The 18,256-nt window shown below is 56.1% G+C and overlaps 1 protein-coding gene across 6 annotated transcripts; it reads right to left on the bottom strand.

Moving 5' to 3' along the window:
* Nucleotides 1–25: 25 nt before the first annotated feature.
* On the bottom strand, nt 26–17,869 carry ODAD1 (outer dynein arm docking complex subunit 1). Of its 6 annotated transcripts, none has more exons than XM_039868593.1 (15): nt 17,654–17,869; nt 17,231–17,322; nt 15,962–16,061; nt 15,637–15,826; nt 11,465–11,587; nt 11,023–11,136; nt 8,362–8,429; nt 5,160–5,347; nt 4,820–4,954; nt 4,149–4,231; nt 3,901–4,069; nt 1,628–1,791; nt 1,429–1,529; nt 1,118–1,196; nt 26–1,046 (listed from the first exon to the last, which is right to left on the bottom strand). In XM_039868593.1, exons 2-15 carry the CDS (start codon nt 17,298–17,300, stop codon nt 534–536), a joined length of 2,097 nt encoding a protein of 698 aa, XP_039724527.1. In that variant the 5' UTR covers nt 17,301–17,322; nt 17,654–17,869; the 3' UTR covers nt 26–533. The 6 variants fall into 6 exon arrangements, with proteins under 6 accessions (XP_039724527.1, XP_039724528.1, XP_039724530.1 ...); XM_039868594.1 differs by having other exon boundaries at nt 17,671–17,869; XM_039868596.1 differs by lacking the exon at nt 17,654–17,869 and adding an exon at nt 16,912–17,000.
* Between the last annotated feature and the right edge of the window lie 387 nt (nt 17,870–18,256).

The following is an 18,256-nucleotide window of genomic DNA, read 5'->3' as shown; positions in this document are numbered from 1 at the left end:
CAAAACCAGTGAGTGAATGAATGAATGAATGAATGAACAGGGCCGTGACATTTCCCCTGGGCCAGCCGTGTCTCTAGAGTGCTGTTTCGCACACACACCTGGGACCAGACTGGGGTAAAAGTCAGGCTCTGGCCTTTATTTCCTATGGTCACGGCTCATGCCGACCTTGACTTCTTGGCTCCGATTCTTCCCCGCCTTGTCAGTGCTGGGGGCTCTTGGGGAGGGTGGGAAGCTACCCAGACAGGGACATGAGATGCAAGGGAGCCGGTGGGGAGACGAGGAGGGGGAATCGGAGAAGGGGAAGCAGAAACGGGAGACGGAGAGAGGGGCAGAGAGGGCCGAGAGACGAGGGAAAAGGGTGTGGAGCCCAGGGCACAGGGACGAGACGATGACGAGCCGGTGGAAACAGATACAGGGACGCAGGGAGGGGCGGGGGAGACAGATGTGGGGCAAAGAGACGCGGAGGCCAGAACTGGGAGCGGAAGACGAAGAGTCACGGGGGACATCGGGGCCCAGGGGCAGCCCGGGGGGCCCTAGTCGAAGCCCTGGGAGTCCTTGCTGGTGGTGGAGCCCGGGCCGGTGCTGGAGGCAGGGCCGGTGCTCGAGACGTGGCCTCTGCTGGACGCCGGGCCTCCGCTCGATTCTGACTCGGTGCCTCTGCTCTGTGCGCCGCCGAGGCTCTCGCGGCCTCTGCTGGACTCCAGGTATCCCGTGGAGCCCAGGTAGCTGCTAGAGCTGAGGGGTCTCGAGCCCTCGCTGGCATTGGTGGAGCTAGTCCTGTAGCCCGCAGTGGAGGTGGGGTCACCAAAGGTGACACGGGCAACATTGGAGCTGGTGGCACGGCCTCCGCTGGACGCCAGGATGCCGCTAGTCTTGTTGCTCAGGATGGATCCGGGGACATTAGTGGGGCTCTTGGCGGTCATCAGGGCTGCGCCTGAGCTGGCTTCGCGGGTACCGGGGAGGGTAATGTTCGGGATGCTACTGTCCTCCAGGACCTGGACCAGCTCCTTCCGGTTCTGCTCCCGCGCCCGCTCCCGGGCCTCCAGCTGCGGGGGAGGCAGGTTAGGGCCCCAGGGCAGGGCTGAGCCCCACCCCCCCCACAGGCTTCTGGTCTCACCGACTTCATCACGTGGCCTAGCAGCTCCTCTTTGCTCAGAGGATACTCTTCTTTGGCCTCGAAGCCTGGGGGTTCATCCCTAAAGTAGGGGGAAGACAGGTCTCTCGTACCCAGAGACCCTTAGCCATGCTCTGGCCCTGTCCCCTCTGGTCTGCCCATGGCCATCGTCCTGTACCACCCCCAGGAGCCCCGCATGCTCTGGTTCCCCCAAACCACCCGCTCCGTCTTCCACCACAGCCACACCTGCCCTCGGGTCCCCCAGAGCCCCCCGGCACTCATGCCTTCCTCCCCGCTGCTGCCCCGAGCCTCACAGGTTGTCAGGGAGCTGCAGCACGGCCACCTTCCTCGGCAGATCGTCCGCGCTCTGGCCCAGCACCAGGAGCGCCGCGTCGGCCAGGCTGGAGGTGTAGTTCTGGAGGGGAGTCAGCCCGTGGCCCGTGGCCCGTGACTCAGCCTGGCCCACGGCCAGCCCCCAGGCTCGGGCTCCCGGCTCCCCGCCCTGCACCCCACCTGGGTGTCCAGGAAGGCCTGCACCGTCAGAAGCTCCACCAGCCGCTTCTCAATGAGACGCAGGAAGAGGCCTATGTCCCGGTCGCGCATGTATGTCTTGACCCCCAGAAGGTCGTTGATGATGGTGCTGTCACACTGAGCCCTGGAGAACAGCTGCTGAATATCTGTGGGTGAGAAGAACAGGCTGTCACAGACCCGGTGCCCACCGGGTGCCAGCCCTCCCCTCCCCTCCAGTCCAGTCCCCACTGCCCCCCATCCTATGGAGACAGGAAGCAAGCCTTGATGGCAGGGAGGGACTTGCCCGAGTGCAGACAGCCTGGCATGGGGCTGGGAACGAGGGAAGGCATACAGCGAGGGAGGTCGGAGGCACCCGTCAAGGCCCTTCCCCCCAAGACCTCCTCGCTAGGTTGTTAGACGCGCCGACCCCACTCGCACCCACAGCGCAGGGTCACCCCAGGGGAGCACGCGCCGCGTGGCACGGGGCGGGGGAGGTCATGGCAGCTTTGATGCTGCTTTTTGTTTTAACATCAGACCCCAGGTGCACACGACTAGACGAATCGCTGTCCTTGGTGGAGCCAGGGGTCCTTCTCATACGGCTGGCCCTGTATTTAGTTAGTTAACTGGTTATTGTTAATGAAATTAAAAGGCACCCGTGACCTTGACTTAAATCTGCACCCAACCATATGGCATCCCCGCCCACCATCCCTGTGCCTCCTCCGCCTAAGCTCCAGACTCATATGCACACGGTTTCCTCCTGGAGTCCCTCTCTGGACACCCCCCAGACAGCTCACGCTGAGCCCAGGGTCATCCCCCAAACCCACCCTCCCAGGTCCCCCTTCTCCTCCCCAGGGCAGACAAGCGCACCTCATCCGTCACCCCCAGTACCCATCAGTCCCTTACCGCTGTGCTCCGTCCCCCTCATCATCGCAACCTCCCTATCCACCGCCCTCTCCAGCTCACAGCCCTTCCATGGCTCCCGGCACCTCCGGGAAAGAGCCCCAGGCTTCGGCCTGGCAGCCCCGCGGGCGGGCCCTCTTCAGTGCTCAGCTGCACCCTCGTACCGGCCTCTCTCTCTGCACGAAGAACTCACACTCCATGAACACAGCCCCGGGCCTGGGCCCCACCCGCTGGGAGCATCCACCCTTCCCCCGCCCACCGCCGTTTTCTCTTAAATATTCATCCTTCGATGTTAGCATCAAGCACCACCGCTTCCAGGAAGCCCTCCCTGCTGCTCTGTGCTCAGAGGGCCCTGCATTTGGTGGATGCTCTGCTGCCGCCACCTGGGAACTCTTAGCTTGCACTGGGCCCTTAGTTTGCAAACTGCGGTCCCGCACCCCACACTGAGTCAGGGCCGCCTCCTGCTTCGCGTTGCCCTGGCGTCCTCCTCCTAGCCCTTGGGTTACGAGTGCCCGGCGTCCATGTCAGTCTCCTCCCAGCCCCTCCCCAGCGGGTCCTCATCGCTTAGCACAGGGCTGGGCACGGCGGCCTCGAGGGCGCAGGGGAGGCAGATCTGCCGATACTTAGGCTCCTACTGCTCGCTCCCCATCACCGCCGCCACCCTCTTGTCTGTCCACCCTCAGCTGTCTATCCGTCACTTATCAATTCCAATTTGATCAACCCGCTTCAGAGGGCTCGCGCACAGGAATCACACAGCAAGGGTCACTTTTTGACTGGAGTCAGGGATCAAACCCAGAAAGTTGCAGCCTGGTAGCTTTGCAATGGAAGCGATTTGTTTAGATGATGGGATGTTAAGAGTGTATGGATGGATGTGTGAAGATGATGGATGCAGGAGGAGGGACGGATGGATGGATGATTTATGGATGGATGATGGATTTAAGTGAGGAGGACGATGGATGGATGGATGAGGATGGAAGGATGACATTTATGAGGAGGGATGGATGGAGGGATGAGTGGATGGATGGATTTAATGCAGGAGGAGGAGGAGGATGGATGATGGAAGAAGATATGGATTATTGGATGAGGAAGGATGGATGGATGGATGGAAATGAAGGATAAGTGGATGATGATTTGCAGGAGGAAGGGATGGATGGATGGATGAAGGATGAGTAGATGGAAGACGAGGATGATGGATGAGGAGGAGGATGAGTGGATGGATGGATGGACAGACGGACAGACGGGTGAATGGATGGATGATGCATATGGGATGGATGGAAGAGCAGGTCACCCACAGAATGCCTCCAAGTGGCCAGCCGGTCTCTGGGCCCCCCATGCGGGCGTCGCATGCTCCGGGGTGAAGTGGGTCCAGCGCTCACCGGCCTTGAGCTTCTCCAGCTGCCCCTGCAGGTCCTGCGAGCGGGCCTCGAGTCTGTTGGCCTCCGCGCCCACCTGTCCCACGCGCTGCCGCAGCGCAGCCCACTCCTGCTCGCGCAGCGACCGCCGGGCAGCCTCGTTGGCGTGCGCGCTCTCTATGGCCTCCTGCATCTGCAGGGCAGGGGACGACATGGGTGCGGCGCGGGGGAGCGCGGGCGGGGCCGGGGGAGGCCAAGCGGGGCTCACTCACCTCCTTGATCTCGTCCTGCAGATGCTCCAGCTCCGAGTTCTGCTCATTGATGAAGTTGAACTCAGCGAAGTTGCGCTCCTCCACTAGGGGAGGGCCGGGAGGCGGGGCCAGGGACACACGGAAGGCCGGGGAAGAGAGACACGGAGACAGAGAGATGCGGGCATTGGAAGAGGACACAGAAACAAACACAGAGCAAGTCAGAGTGAGAGAAAGAGACAGCGAGAGAGAAAGTCACAGAGACCCAGAAATGTCGAGAGAACGGAGGACCCGGCAGCGGGATGGACGGCGACAGGGACACGAAGGGAGAAGTACGGAGTGGGGGCAGATTTGGGGAGTGACCCGCCCAGGAAGGAGAGGGAGGAGGACTGAGGATCATGAGGACGAGGAGGAGGGAGGAAAGGGGGAGCGGAGATGGGGGAGGCAGAGGCAGATCACATTGAAACTGACACACCAAAAAGACAAGACATACAGACCTCTGAGGGGACAGACGCGGAGAGGAGGCCACAAACAAGGAAGAGGCAGGAGGTGGAGACGGTGGCAGATGGGGTGGGAGAGGGGGAGGGGGCGGCAGCGACAGGGACGTGGAAGGGCCTGGTTCCCTGTTCCTCCCGCGCAGGTGGCGTCCCCAGGGCCCTCGGGGACCCGACTCGGGCGCCCGCGCGGGCACTCACGCTCCAGGTACTTCTCCACCAGCAGGTCCGGGTCGCTCTCCCCGGTCAGCTGGGACAGTTTATTCAGGGCGTCCTCGTAGCGCAGCGTCAGCCTCTCCTGGGAGCTCTTCCGGAGGCCCTCGGCCACCTCCTTGGCTGAGGGGAGAGGGGACAGTGAGGTCGGCGTCCACGCCGGCCACTGGTGCCGACGGGCCTCGCTGCAGGGAGCCAAGGCCACTGCGCACGCCGATCACCAGGGCTCGCGGGGCTGGGGCCGCGTGGGCGCCGCCAGGCCTTGCGGACCGCGCTCTCCAGCGCCCCCTGCAGGCCGGCCCCGGCCCCGGCCCCGGCCCGGCCTCACCGCGTTTCTCGCGCTTCTCCACCACCGCGGGGTCCGGCTGCCGCTCGTCGTTCTTGAGCTTGAGGAAGCGGTGCAGATGCTCCAGGTGCGCTATCTGCCGCTGCAGGCTCTGCACCTCCGTCTGGTTCTGCGACACCTCCTTGTCCGCCCTCTCCTGCAGCAGGCCCATCTTGGTCTTGGCCTCCTCCCTGGGAGAGGTCAGCCCGGCTCAGGGAGATTGGAGGTTGGATCGGGGTCGCCCTGGGGTCCCAGGGATGGCCCGGGCCAGCTTGGAGTTGGGAGGCAAATGGGGCCGGGTCAGCCTCAGGGTCCCAAGCCTGGGGCAGAATCGGACTGCAGTTAGCCTGAGGTCACAGAAGGCAGAAAAAGTGGGTCGGGATGGCGTTGTGGGGCAGAACCAGGGACTGGGGTGTGTGAGGCCCCATCAGGGACAGATGGCCTTGCCAGTTCATGCTGATAGAGGAAACACCAAAATGGAATGAACGTCGCTAATAGAGTCACTTAAATTAGAGCCCAGAGGGGACTGGGGAAGTGGATTCTGTGCGCATCGCAGCCTCGGTCCTCAGAGCTGCCATTAAGCTGGTAAACCTGTTGCTCAACTCAGCTCAAGGCGCCGCCTTAAACAGCCTAGAGCCCTAAACATCTGGAAGGACAGCTGCTACAGGACTACATGGACTCTATCTTGTCATTTCCGCCTCCCTCATTTGCATGTTGGAACTCACTGAGCCCCGTGAACCTAGCCAGCCATCATTCCTTCGCAGGAAAGAATTACACTGTGCGGGTTTCGCCGTTATAAACCTGCCTGTCTTGGTTCTGTCCGGACCCCAGTTCCCATTGCTACCTGCATCTGGGTCTCCGGGATTGCAATCCTTTTGCTCAAATAAATGAACCTCTTCTTTGATTAACAGCACACAGGGGCGTTCAAGAGGCCGGGACATTATGTGGCCCACGGAACAGGTGGCAAGATGGCAGCAAACACAGTTACGGGTCATACTCAGGCTCCAGAGGGGAGACCCAGGCAGTAAGGCAATTGTGTGGAGTTTGGGGGCCATGTGGTTAGAAATATAAGAGGCTTGAAGCATTCAGGGCCCCACAATGGACAGGTAGGGGACATCCTGTCAGGACAGTGGGGATACCCTAGAAGCCTCATTCACTGACCCCTCCCCCCACAGCCTGCTCATCTGAAGATGTAGCTTCCAAGCTTTTAAACGTAATGCAGCCAACTGTAAATTCAGTTTCCCAAGCCTACTTCACAGGTCACAGGGTCAAAAGTCAGAGATCATTAGGTTGGGAGAACAGCCAGCCAGTCTCCTCGGGGCCCTGTCCATGGACAGCTCTAGTTCCCAGCCACACCTTTGCCGACCCTGGTGGCCTCCATCCACGGCACCGGCTTCCTGCTCTACCAGAGTCCCTGAAGGCTTCCTCAGGTCACCCACCCTCTGTGGCAGGCCCACCCAGCACCCACCAGCGCCAGGCCCAGGTGACCCCTGTCACCTCTGGCGGCAGCCTCTCAGGGATTAGGACTCACAGTTCTTTCTGTGCCTTGAGCTCCATGCCAACTGAGGGGCAGAGGAGAGGGAACCCCACTTCCTGAGAGCCAGACCTCGCAGGGAGTGCTCTGCACAGCACCCCTCTGAGGTAGATATCACTATTATTGCCAGGTCACAGTGGAGACTCAGAGAGGGGAGGTGACCAGCCCCAGGTCATCCAACAAGGAGGCGCTGGAGACGCTGGCTGGTCTGACAGGACACGTCGGTGATGACGCCTGCCCCCCTTTCTAGCTGAAGCCACCCTGTCCTTGACCCAGCTAGGCTGCGGTCAAGTGCAGTACTGGCAGAGGCTAGATCCTGGCAATGCACAGAGGGCCGGCAGGCCGTCATTTGTGGGACCCGGCAGAATAGATGAGCCGGGCCAATCGGATTCTCTCTCTCAGGAACTGAATCGGAAAATGCTAAGCCTGGGAGCGCCGGAGGCGGAAACTAGAAGCAGCTATCGCGAGAAGCCACCAAAGGTCACGTTACGAGGAAGCCAAAGCTATGCACGAGCAGAGGTCACAGGGGATAGTCAGGGCTCCAAAGGGGTCGTGGTGGACCACAGGTAAGAAATTACAGAATCGGCCATAAAAAGGGAGGGAGTCCTGATACGCGCTGCTGTGTGCACGATCCTCAAACGCGTTCCACTAAGTGAAAGAAGCCAAACACCAAACGTCACACATTTACGTGACACGCTCAGAATAGGTAAATCCACGGAGATGGGCAGGGCACTGGTGGTTTCCGGGGGCCAGGGACGGGGTGAGAGAGTGGCTGCTTAATGGGGACAGGTGTCCTTTTGGGGTGATGAAAGTGTCCTCGATCTAGACAGAAGTGATGATTGTGCAACATGATAAATGTACTAAATTCCACTGAGTTGGACACTTTCAAATAGTGAATTTTGCTTTGTGCATCTTGACAAATCACCGAAACCATCAGGTGGATTTGGGCTAGAACTGATGTCACGAGCACTCGCGAACCACCAGTCGGCAGAAGTCAGGACGTGGAAACGAGACACTGAATGGACGTGGGCAGCCTTGTGGAGCAAGAGAACAGGGCTGACGCTCAGAGAGAAGCCGGGGTGGAGGAGGGGGAGCACGGAGCCCCGGAGAGCGCCAGGTACAGGGACACAGAGCGCCAGGGACAGGGACACAGAGCGACTGAGGACCTGGGAGCAGAAGCGACAGAGACAGAGCGACAGGGATAGAGACACAGAGCGACAGGGACAGACACGGGAGCCAATAAACAGAGCAGCATGGGTTCTCGATTCCATTCTTGTCTCTCTATCTGAAGGTGGCCTGAGAGACTGTCCCTGTCAACCAGTTCTGATAAGGAACACTAACGCTCCCATGTGCCGATGTCCCCCGGTCCCAGGCCCCCTGTTACGCACCGTCTTACTTAATTCTCTCTACATCACTATGCGCTACGTTCCAGGAACAGCCTGGGGCCCGAGAGGTTAATTCGTACACCAAGGAGCTGGGACATCCGTGCAGGGGAGCAAGGGGCACCTTATGAACCAAAAATGTAGGTTCCGATGGTCAGTTTCTGAGCTGGGAACCTCCCGCCGCTGCCTGTGAAAGCTGCGACCCGAGCGCTGCGGCCCCGCCCGCTGCGCCCCGCCCACTGCGGCCCCGCCCACTGCGGCCCCGCCCAGGGCGCGCGCGGGGTCCTACCTGGCGCTGTAGGCCGAGGTGGAGGAGATGATGAGCGTGTTGATCGTGTGCTGCAGGAGCTCGATCTCCTGCCGAGAGAACAAAGCAGACGCCACTTACCACCTCGTGGTGGCCGGGGGGAGCGGGGCGCGCTTCCCTTCGCCCGCATTGCCGCGTTTCCGGGGTGAGAGGTGGAGCTTCTGCAAACAGGACCCCCCTGAGTTAGCAGCAGCCGGTTAAAGGGATTTTGAAGAGGTAGGAAGTAAACGGAGGGCCAGACGGATGAGCTGCAGGCGGGCTCAGCGGAGTTATGGTGATCGGCACTCAGAGCGCCTCCTTACTCTGGGTGGTTTCAGAAATTCGTGTGAATTTCATTATTGTGACCACGCTCATCTGTTTTCTAGTTCCACGTCTTGGCAATTTATGGGTAAAAAAGGAGAAAGAAGGGAGGAAATTGCATATATATATATATTTTTTTTTTACATATATATAACGTGTGTTGATACACATCCATACGCATACGTACACACATATATGCACGATGCATACATATGCGGATGCGTTATGCACGTGTATGCATAGATACGTGCACACACGTTTCCTTTTGCCTCAGAAGCCACAGGGGCCGCGTGGGAATCAAGTGGGAGGGACGGTGAGGACATGGTGTCCCTCCGCGATGCCTGCTGGAATAGTTTGGATTCGAGAACCCTGTTCATGGTTTACATATTCATAAAGAAAACTAAACCGATGATGGGGGAGAGAATTCAAACTGGATACAAACAGAAACAAATGAGCCAACCTCACTATTTCAAAGGAAGAACATAATCACACAGAAGACCAAAAAAAAAAAAAAAAGGGAACGAATCCAGTGACTTCCGAATGCAATCATTTGAACAGCTAGATCGATCCCTACCCTTCTGGTGGAGGGATGGCATACAGCTGTAGAAATTCTGGACCTCTTCTGTGTGCACGGCAGGGTGGAGCAAATGAGGAAGCACTAAGGCCAGGAACAGAAGAGAGGAAGGAAGACGAAATGGGGACTCTTCCAGAATAACCCAGGGACGCTGGATCGGAGGGAGAAGCATCGGCAGGAATGCATGGTTTTTAAATGCGGGTGAGTGTATGTGTTTCCTGGCTCTCTCCAGAGAAGGGGCCTCAAAGCAATGACGCCCCGGTAGCAGCGAGGACTCTTAGTGCCTGGATCTTGGTCTCTCGACACCTACTCCCCGCTAGAAAGAACCAGGACTCCTTGGAGAGATAGCTAACTTGAGAGTTGCGATAGGATAAATATAAGATAAACAGGAATAGCTTCCTGAGCCAGAAAGTAAGGAAGTAATGAAAAGTGACAAGCCTGTGGAAAGGACACAGAAGCCAGCGTGGAGGGACTCCCACTCGGCGAATCTGAGAGAGCCGGCCCATCGTAATGAATAATAACCACCATGGATCATGACCCAGAGGATAAAGTGAGAATACACGAATGCTCACTGATGACACATAAATCTACAGGCGCCAGCAAGAAGCTCTTCCTTAAGTGAAATGCCATCTTATGAATGTAGAAGGAATGACAGAGATGGAAAATCACCACGTGGCAGCCATGACAGTAAGAACGTTCGGCCAAGAATTGTCCTTGGACACTGAAGCACCCGAGTGGCAGTGCGTCCCAGAACGGAGCTTTCACAAGTCTTCAGGAATCTCCCTGAGTTACACGTAGCGACATACTATCTCGGAGAAACCTGGCTCGCCACGTGATCAAAGTCGGCGTCGCCAGTTATGGGACGCACTGACATCACGTGCCTCCTGGTACAGTGCTCACGAAGGACGCAATATCACTTCCGTGACTTCCACCACAAATGCACAACCCGAATCAAATCATGAAGGGAGATCAGATAAACCCACATCGAGGGACCTCGTACAACACAGCTGGCCTAGGGGCTGCCAGAACATCAGTCACGAAGATGAAGAAGGGTCCAGGGACAGTTCCGGATGAGCAGAGCCAGGACAACCAAACGCAGTGTGGAGTGTGGAGCCTAAAATCAAATCAGCCGTAAAGGACGCCATTGGGACGATCGCGACCTTTAAATATGGACTGTTCAGAATGGGTGCACTGTTAAAGCTTCTGACTTGGAAAACTGCACTGTGTTCATGGAAGAAATTGGTCTTGTTCCCAAAAAAACACGCACTGGAGTCCTGAGGGACACGATGTCTGCAGTGTACCCTCAGACGGTTCAGCAAACATAATAATAAATTATTTTCAGTAAAAATAATAATGACACACACGCAGAGTAAACACGGCCAATTATCAGTCTTGCAAAGGAAGGACGGGTTGTTCTTTGCTCCTGACCAGCAGAGACGGGAAGGTGGAGCGGGGACAGGCGGCCTCTTCAAGGACTTCAAAGGTTTCTGAGAAACCCATGTAATGCAAATGGTCTGGCCTGCTCAGTGGTTGCCACGGGTGATAATAGTCAAAATGACATCTCTGCTTTCTGCAAATCTAAATGAGGCCGCTTTCCTTGTTAGAGGAATCCTGGAATTCTGAGTCTCCGATCCCTCTGAACTGCATAAATCTAAGGCTCTGTCGATTCCGTATTTGAGGCCAGAGTGTTGGAGAAAGCAGGGTGACCTGGCCTCCCCTCCCCTCCACCCCAGCTGGGCTGAGAGGGCCTGGGCTTCAGGGTCACTGACCTTCTGCAGCCTGTGGTCCACGTTCAGATAGCGGTTCCTCTCAATCCGCAGGAGATCGAGCTCCTCCCGCAGGGCGGCGTTCCGCACCAGCTGGATGTCAAAGCGACAGGTGACCTGGGGTGGTGGGGAGAGGATGCGACAGTCTGTCCGTGGCCCGGCCCGCCTCCCTCCTCCACGCGCAGCAGAGGAGGGCGACTTGTCACACGTGGGGCCTTTTCCCAATTTGGGGACCCTGAGAGCGTCGCCCAGGCCTCGGCCTCCTTTCCTCGGGGACCTTCCGTCTCTCCAGCATCCTGTCCCCTGACTCCCTCCAGGAGCCCGGTGTTTCAGTGCCGCCCACATCCAGGAATCAGGTCCACTGTTTCCAGAACTTGACCCCATGTTCATTCTTCCCCGAACCCCAGAGTTCAGGCCTGGAAAGAGCCAAGAGGTTGACCCTCACCCTGTCCAGCTGGTCTTCCAGGATCTTGATCCTTCGCTGGATCTTGGCCTTCTGCTCTAGGATGACTCCCGGGGCCCTGACGTCCTTACCGTGGACAAAGATCCGGGCCTCCCACTCCCGGATCTGGAGAAAAGAGGGTAGTACCAGTTTGTTGGCTGAATGTGGGAAAGATCGAAAGACCAAGGGAGGAGATGAGTGGGAGGAAGGGTGGCTCAGTGTGGCTGACACCTGCCATCCTCGTGGCCCCAGCCATCTGCTATACCCTTCTGCTGACAGCACCCAACCTTCCACGTGGATCTGGCTTCCAACCACAAGCCAGCCTGCAGCCACCTGACCTACATCTGGACAATCCCAGTGACTGGCCTAGAGATGGACCTGTGACCTAGGCTGAGCTGGCGTGAATCCTTCCCTGGTATTTTGGGGGAAACGCATGAGCTGGCTGGATGGGACTCCAGGACTCCCGCTGTCATGGTCCCCACCACACGGAGCATCTTGGGAGAATGAGGCCAGTAGACAAAGCAGAGACAAGGGACTGAAAGATGGCGAGAATGAGGCCCGATGCCATTAAAGTCCCCGAGTCTGCTATGCCTGGAACCAGCTGCCTACCTGTCCTCACCTCCATATTCTCCTTCACTGATTTGGGGCGTGCTGTCTCCCCAACTAAACCGGGGGCTCTGTGAGGGTGGATTTTTGTCTTTTTTGTGCCCGACGCAGAGTAGGTAGTCAATAAAATATGTAGACTAAATGAATAAATTTTGTTAAGGAAATGTTTCATAAAAGATTCGTTCAATCGGGTCTTTAACTCATTTGGTCTTGGGGTCTGTTTCCTAATTTGTGTGCTGTTATAGGTTGGATCATGTCCCACAAAATTTGCACGGTGACGTGCTAACCCCCAGGACCTCAGAATGAGACCTTATTTGGAGACAGGGTCTTTGCAGAGGTGATTAAGTTAAAATTAGGGCATTAGGGAGATCCCGGTCCAATCTGACTGGTGTCTTTATAAAAGGGGAAATTTGCACACCCTTCATCATGTCTGCAGAGTCTCCTTTGCCATGTAAGGAAACACATTCACAGGTTCTGGAGATTAGAACATGGACAGCTTTGGCGGGGGGTCATTATTCTGTTTACTATACTTAAGCGAAATGCATTTCTTTACTTTTCTTAATTGTTTCATTATTGATATGTGAAAATTTGGTTTGGACTGATTTTGAATTTTATGTAAATAAAATAATGCTACCTGCATATTTTATGTCTTGCTTCCTTCAGGTGTGAGACTCAGCCTTGTTGCTCTGTGTAATTGTGAGTCATTCACTTATCATTGTTGTATATTATTTCTTTATAAAATATACCGCGATTTATTTTTTCATTCAATATTGATGGACATTTTGGTTGTTTCCAGTTTGGTGCTAGCTAATATGAATAATGCTTCTTCCAACATTCTTTTCCATGAATCCAGAGTATATATTCAGAAGTATAATTGCTGGATGGGCGAAGTTTTAACAACAGATCTAAACCTGTTTTCTATTGGAAGATGACTTTGGTGTACTTTCTTTCAACACTGTTTCCATGGAAACTTACTGGGTAAAGGTAAATACGGAATGCCAGCTGTGTTCCCAGGCAACGATGTCTATTATAAAAATGACCCCTGAAAGGATTGTGAGTGGGTTCATTGATCCTAAGGGCCTATGTGGGGACTTACAAGCCACCCTCACGAGCTGTTACAAGAGATGGCTTCTCTTGTGTATGAAGCTTCGCTATGCCAGGTGGGCGACACCCACCCACTCGTGCGGCATCATCTGGAGGTGATGAGAAGCAGTCCCTGGACCATCAAGGAAGGTGCGTTTGATGCTGTCACGCCAAGATGCTGTTGTCTCCTGTCCTCTACCCTTCTACAAAGTTAAGTGGACCTGGTGCCAAGTTACAGCCTGTCGGATCCCATGAGCGTCAGGTGCGGCCCAGCACTGCTTCTGGTGACTATACTGAGTAAATGCAGCCCCGCACCACAGGGTACGTCGATTTCAGATGTAATAGATAATGGGGAAAACACGTTTCAGAATACATAGGACAATTTATACACCCACCGACAGTTCGTATGAGTTCCCACTGCTCCTTCTCTCCCCAGTACTCAGTATTTTCAGACATTGATTTTTGAAAATCCAGCGAGTGTGTAACGGTGTCTCATTGTGATTTTGTTTGCCTTTCTCTGATTACTAATGAGTGATGAGTAATTCCTACAGTTATTGGACATCCGAATTTCTTTTGATCCATGTGGAGTTAGTTTTGGGGGTACAGTGTGAGGTCCTGTGTTCACTGCACTTCCATACAAAGTTTAGAATATGCTGGTGAGTTCCACTCATGCAGGGGTGTGGGGGAGAGCTTTTAGTACTTTGATTGGGATTACATTGAATCTATAAATCAATTTGAAGATCTGACGTTTTATAACACTAACTCTTCCAATCCATGAACATGGTATATCTCTGCCTTTGTTAAGTTCTTCTTTAATCTCCCTCAATAAATTTTACAATTGGCCCCACTGAGGTCTTGCACACTTTGTTAGATTTCTTCCTAGTTACTCCTCTCGGCTATCATAAATGTGTCATTTCTTCTCTTATTTTCTAATAGTTACCATTAATATAGGGAAATACCATTAGTTTGGCATGTTGATTTTGTATCCAGCCACACTGTTAAAATACCTTGTTAATTATAATAAGTTAGCATTAGATCTTTCTGGATCTTCTATATATCCAAACTTTACAGAGCTCTCTTCTAGGGACCCTATTCCCCCACCCCACCCCACCCCTGACCTATAATTCTCCCCATGATCAAATTTGTTAGAGCAAAGGAATCCATGGAGTTGGTAATAAAATCGTCCTGCTCAGGCCCAACTCTAGTGAATTTCCATGAAAGACTAAAGAAAACCAATTCAAGCAGCTAACACTCAGTAAGCCACTGCACTAAAGGGAAACAGCCAAAAGTCTGGCGTGTATGAATCAAAATTCAGCTTCCAAAAAGCAGCTCAGGGTGCTATTGAGAGCTGAACAGACTGACTGACCAGAAGTCACATCTAAGAAAACTACAGACCATGTGGTAAACAGAATAATGCTCCCCCGCAAGATGGCCACATCTTAATCCCTGCACCTGTGAATATGTGACCTTAAAAGGCAATAAGGATTTTGCAGACATGATGAAATTAAGGATATTGAGCCGGGGAGGATAATCCTGGATTACCTGGGTGGGTCCAAAGTAATCACAAAGGTCCTTAAAAGGAGAGAGAGGCAAGAGTGTCAGAACCAGAGGAGGAGATGACCACAGCAGAGGTCAAAGCGATGAGGCATGAGAAAGGTCATCAACTGGTCCTGATGGCTGAGAATAGAAAGCAGGCAGAGTGGAGGAATGCGGGTGGCCTCTGGAGGCTGGAAAAGGCCAGGAAACAGATTCTCCCCTGAAGCTTCCAGAAGGAACGCAGCCCTGCTGACACCCTGATCTCACCCAAGTGAGACCCCCTCTGGACTTCTGTCCCAACTGATACAGATCACCAAGACAGGAAACTCCTACTTGGGATCCCACAATGTGCAAGAAGTCACTGGGTCTAGGCAAGCAATTTTTTTAATGAAGTGTAGAAGAGAAAATTGAATTGCACACAGAAAAAATATACTTTGACGAAGCTTTTGTTTCCGATAGATGTCTGTGTGTGTATGTGTGTCTGTGTGTGTGCGTGTGCGTGTTTCTAGCCATCTGCACCTGTGTGTGTATGAACTACATCACCATAAAAACTTGCAAGAACATTGGCCTAGAAAAGTCACAGTTTCCAAAACCCACGTTAAGATCGCGAGATGGGAGAGAGTAGCCAGCCACCTAGAGCCCGCTCCATCACCAACATCCTCTTTTTGCAGAGGAAGGTACTAGGGCCCACAGAGGTGAAGACTTGCCCATGGTCACAAGGCTCTGACGTGGCGGGACCAGGATTCCGGTGCAGGTGTCACTTTCCCCTCTAACTGCACCAGCCCCGTTTCGAGTGCGTGGGACTGTTCTCGGCACTAAACACCCACATCCCACTGGAGCCTGAGCACCGCAGTGCCGGTCGGGTGTTCTCAGATGAGGTTAAGCTAAGTCTCACGGCGGCGGCGACGCTTGCCCCTAAGTAGGATCCAGAGTCTGGTCTCGGGACGCACCTGCTGGTCCAAGGCTCTGGCCTGCAGCTGCAGCTCCTTGACCTCGGCCTGCACCCGGGCCCGGCACTTCAGCAAGCGGCCCATGTTCTCCAGCCTCTCGCTGTCCCGCAGCCGCTTGACCTGGCTCTGGGCGATGCTGATCTGCACCTGGAGTCTGTCGCGCTCCGCCTCCAGACTGTGGATCTCCTCACTGCCCAGGCGGGGGGCCAGCAAGGGGCGGAGCTCAGCGCCGCCAAAGGCCCGCCCTTCCTTAGGCCGCAGGGTCCCGCCCCCGGCCCCTTTAGCAGCCCCCTCTCCGGCTCTGAGACCCAGGCGCTCCGCTCACAGTTGCTTATTGATGCGCTGGTGGACCTCCTTGCTGTAGGCCCGCCTCTCGCCCTCCATCGCTCTGCACTGTCGCTGCAGTCTGCTCAGCTCCCAATCCACTAAGGGACGGACCAGGCGAGGGACTCAACAGGAACCCAGGCCCCAGCCGCTTCCTCCCCGGGACCTAGACATCCTGGCTCCCTTAGGGCCTCACAAGCTGCAGCTGAGTCGCAGGCCCAGTCTCGCACACCCTTCTAGGGCTGCCTCCAACTTCCTCATTGTACCCTAGGCGGACCTCGAGATTTCCCCCCTAAACCCACTCCTCCTCCGGTTCGGAAATACATCCGTTTCCCCACTAGAGGGCGCCCCTGGGAGGACTCGCGGTCCTCAGAGACCCACTGCAAGGGATCTAAACTTGGGAAAACGAGGACAAGTGACCAGAGCAGCAATTCTTGCTCCCTCCCTCCCCTTCGGCCCCCACTGCCCAGCCGTCTTCAGTCCCACCCTCCCGCCTCCTCACTCTCAGTCTGTCCCCTGGGCTCAGGCCGCATCCTCTCTCACCTGGACCGTCACCCCAGCCTCCTCCTCAACCTCCCACCTCCCCTCGCAGCCCAGAGGGACCTTTACTAGGCCCAGAGAGGACCCTGCCCCCGCTCTTCTCTGGAGTTCCAGCGCCCCCAGGACAATGTCCCAGCTCCTTGGCCTTGGGTTCAAGGCCCCGCATGACCTCACCTCACCCATCTCTCCAAGCCTCCTCCACCAGCTCCCCACCTCCCACGGCCCAGTAGCTCTCAGCCTGGAGCGACCCTATCCCCCATGGGCATTTGGCAATGTCCGGAGACATTTTTGATCGTCACCATGTGGGGGCGGAAGGGTGCAGAGGGTGCCAGTGGCAAGCAGCAGGCAGAGGCCAAGGATACTGTTATGCATCCTACAAGGCACAGAACATCCCCCACGACAAAGGCTTACCTGACCCCAGGTGTCAGCAGCGGGAGGTCGAGAAACCCTGCTCTGGCCACACGCTGTTCTCTCGGGGAATACTCCCCCTTCTCCTCCCCCTGATAATTCCGAGGAGGAGTTCTGGGCCCCACTCAGACTTCGCCTCCTGCAGGAAGTCTTCCTGGCCCACCCCGCTCCCCAGCCTTGGCCAGCCCATGCGCCCAGCTCCATCTCCATCCCGCACGTGTGCTCCCCACTAGACGGCCTCCCTGTCCCCAAGGCCCTGCAGCACAGGACCTGGAACTTGGGAAAACAGAAAAATAATGAGTGAAATGAACGTATGAATTACCCATTCCCTCTAGGAAGACCTCACTTCCATCCTCGGAGCGGGCGCTCCCTGCAGAGAGTCCTAAAGGCATCTTTGCCAAAGAGGGTGGATTCCTGTAGCGATGACACGGGACTCCCTCAGACAGCGAGCAGGACAGGGCCAAGGAGAGGTGGGCAACGAACAGTGAGGGGCTAGGAATTGTTAGGTGACCCCAGAATCAGCTCTGGCCTCTCTAAGTCTCAGGCCTCTCCCCTCACTTCCTCCCCACCCCCCACCCACCCCTCTCATTCTGTCTGACATCATGGCTCTGACTCTAGGGCGGGGGAACAGGTCCCTTAGGCTCTCCGTAGCCGGGGGGTGGGGGTGGGGGTACTGTTTGGAGAAGGGGTCACAGAGCAAGGAGAAACCCCTGGCCCGCTGTGGGAAGCGAAGTCCCGTCCCTACCTGCTGGAGTGCCTGACCTGTCCTCGGTGCTCCTAGCTCACTGTTGTGGTCGGTTACTGGGGAGATAAGGGGCCAATGAGGCCTGAAGACAGCAGTCGGGGAGGGACCGAGGCCGCGAGGAAGGGAGGTTGGGGAGGTGTGACCGAGGAGGTGGCGAGCAGCTCTGCTGGGTTCTCCAGGGCTTAATCAGACCCGTTGGGAAGCCCTTAGAGGGGCGGGGCTGGGAGGAAGCCTTGAGGGGCAGGTGGGACGTGACCTTGAGAGCTTGGGGCTGAGCCTATAAGGAGTGGGGATGGGCTCATGCACTGCAGCCGAGAGGGACTGGAGCCAGGCCTACGAGGGGGCAGCAGGTACCTGGGAGGGCAGGGCTCGGATGACTCAAGAGAACTTTGAGGCCTTCTATAAGGCAGAAAACTTGGGACCCTATTGAGGGAGGAGCACAATGGACGCGTGGGGGCAGGGCTTCAGAGGAGACCAGTGAGGGGCATGCGGCTGGCAGCAGCTGCGCGAGAGGGCGCCGGCGGGACGGTCTCCCCCAAGACCTTTGGGGGCGGGACCCACCGGGAGGCACTCTGGCCGGAAAGGCCTGTGTGGGGTCGGGAA

Source organism: Pteropus medius, unplaced genomic scaffold (assembly GCF_902729225.1).
Source record: "Pteropus medius unplaced genomic scaffold, Ma_sr-lr_union100, whole genome shotgun sequence".
In the NCBI taxonomy this organism is placed as follows: domain Eukaryota; kingdom Metazoa; phylum Chordata; class Mammalia; order Chiroptera; family Pteropodidae; genus Pteropus; species Pteropus medius.
The sequence above is the reverse complement of the archived record's forward strand: the minus strand, read 5'-3'. Positions and strand labels throughout refer to the sequence as shown.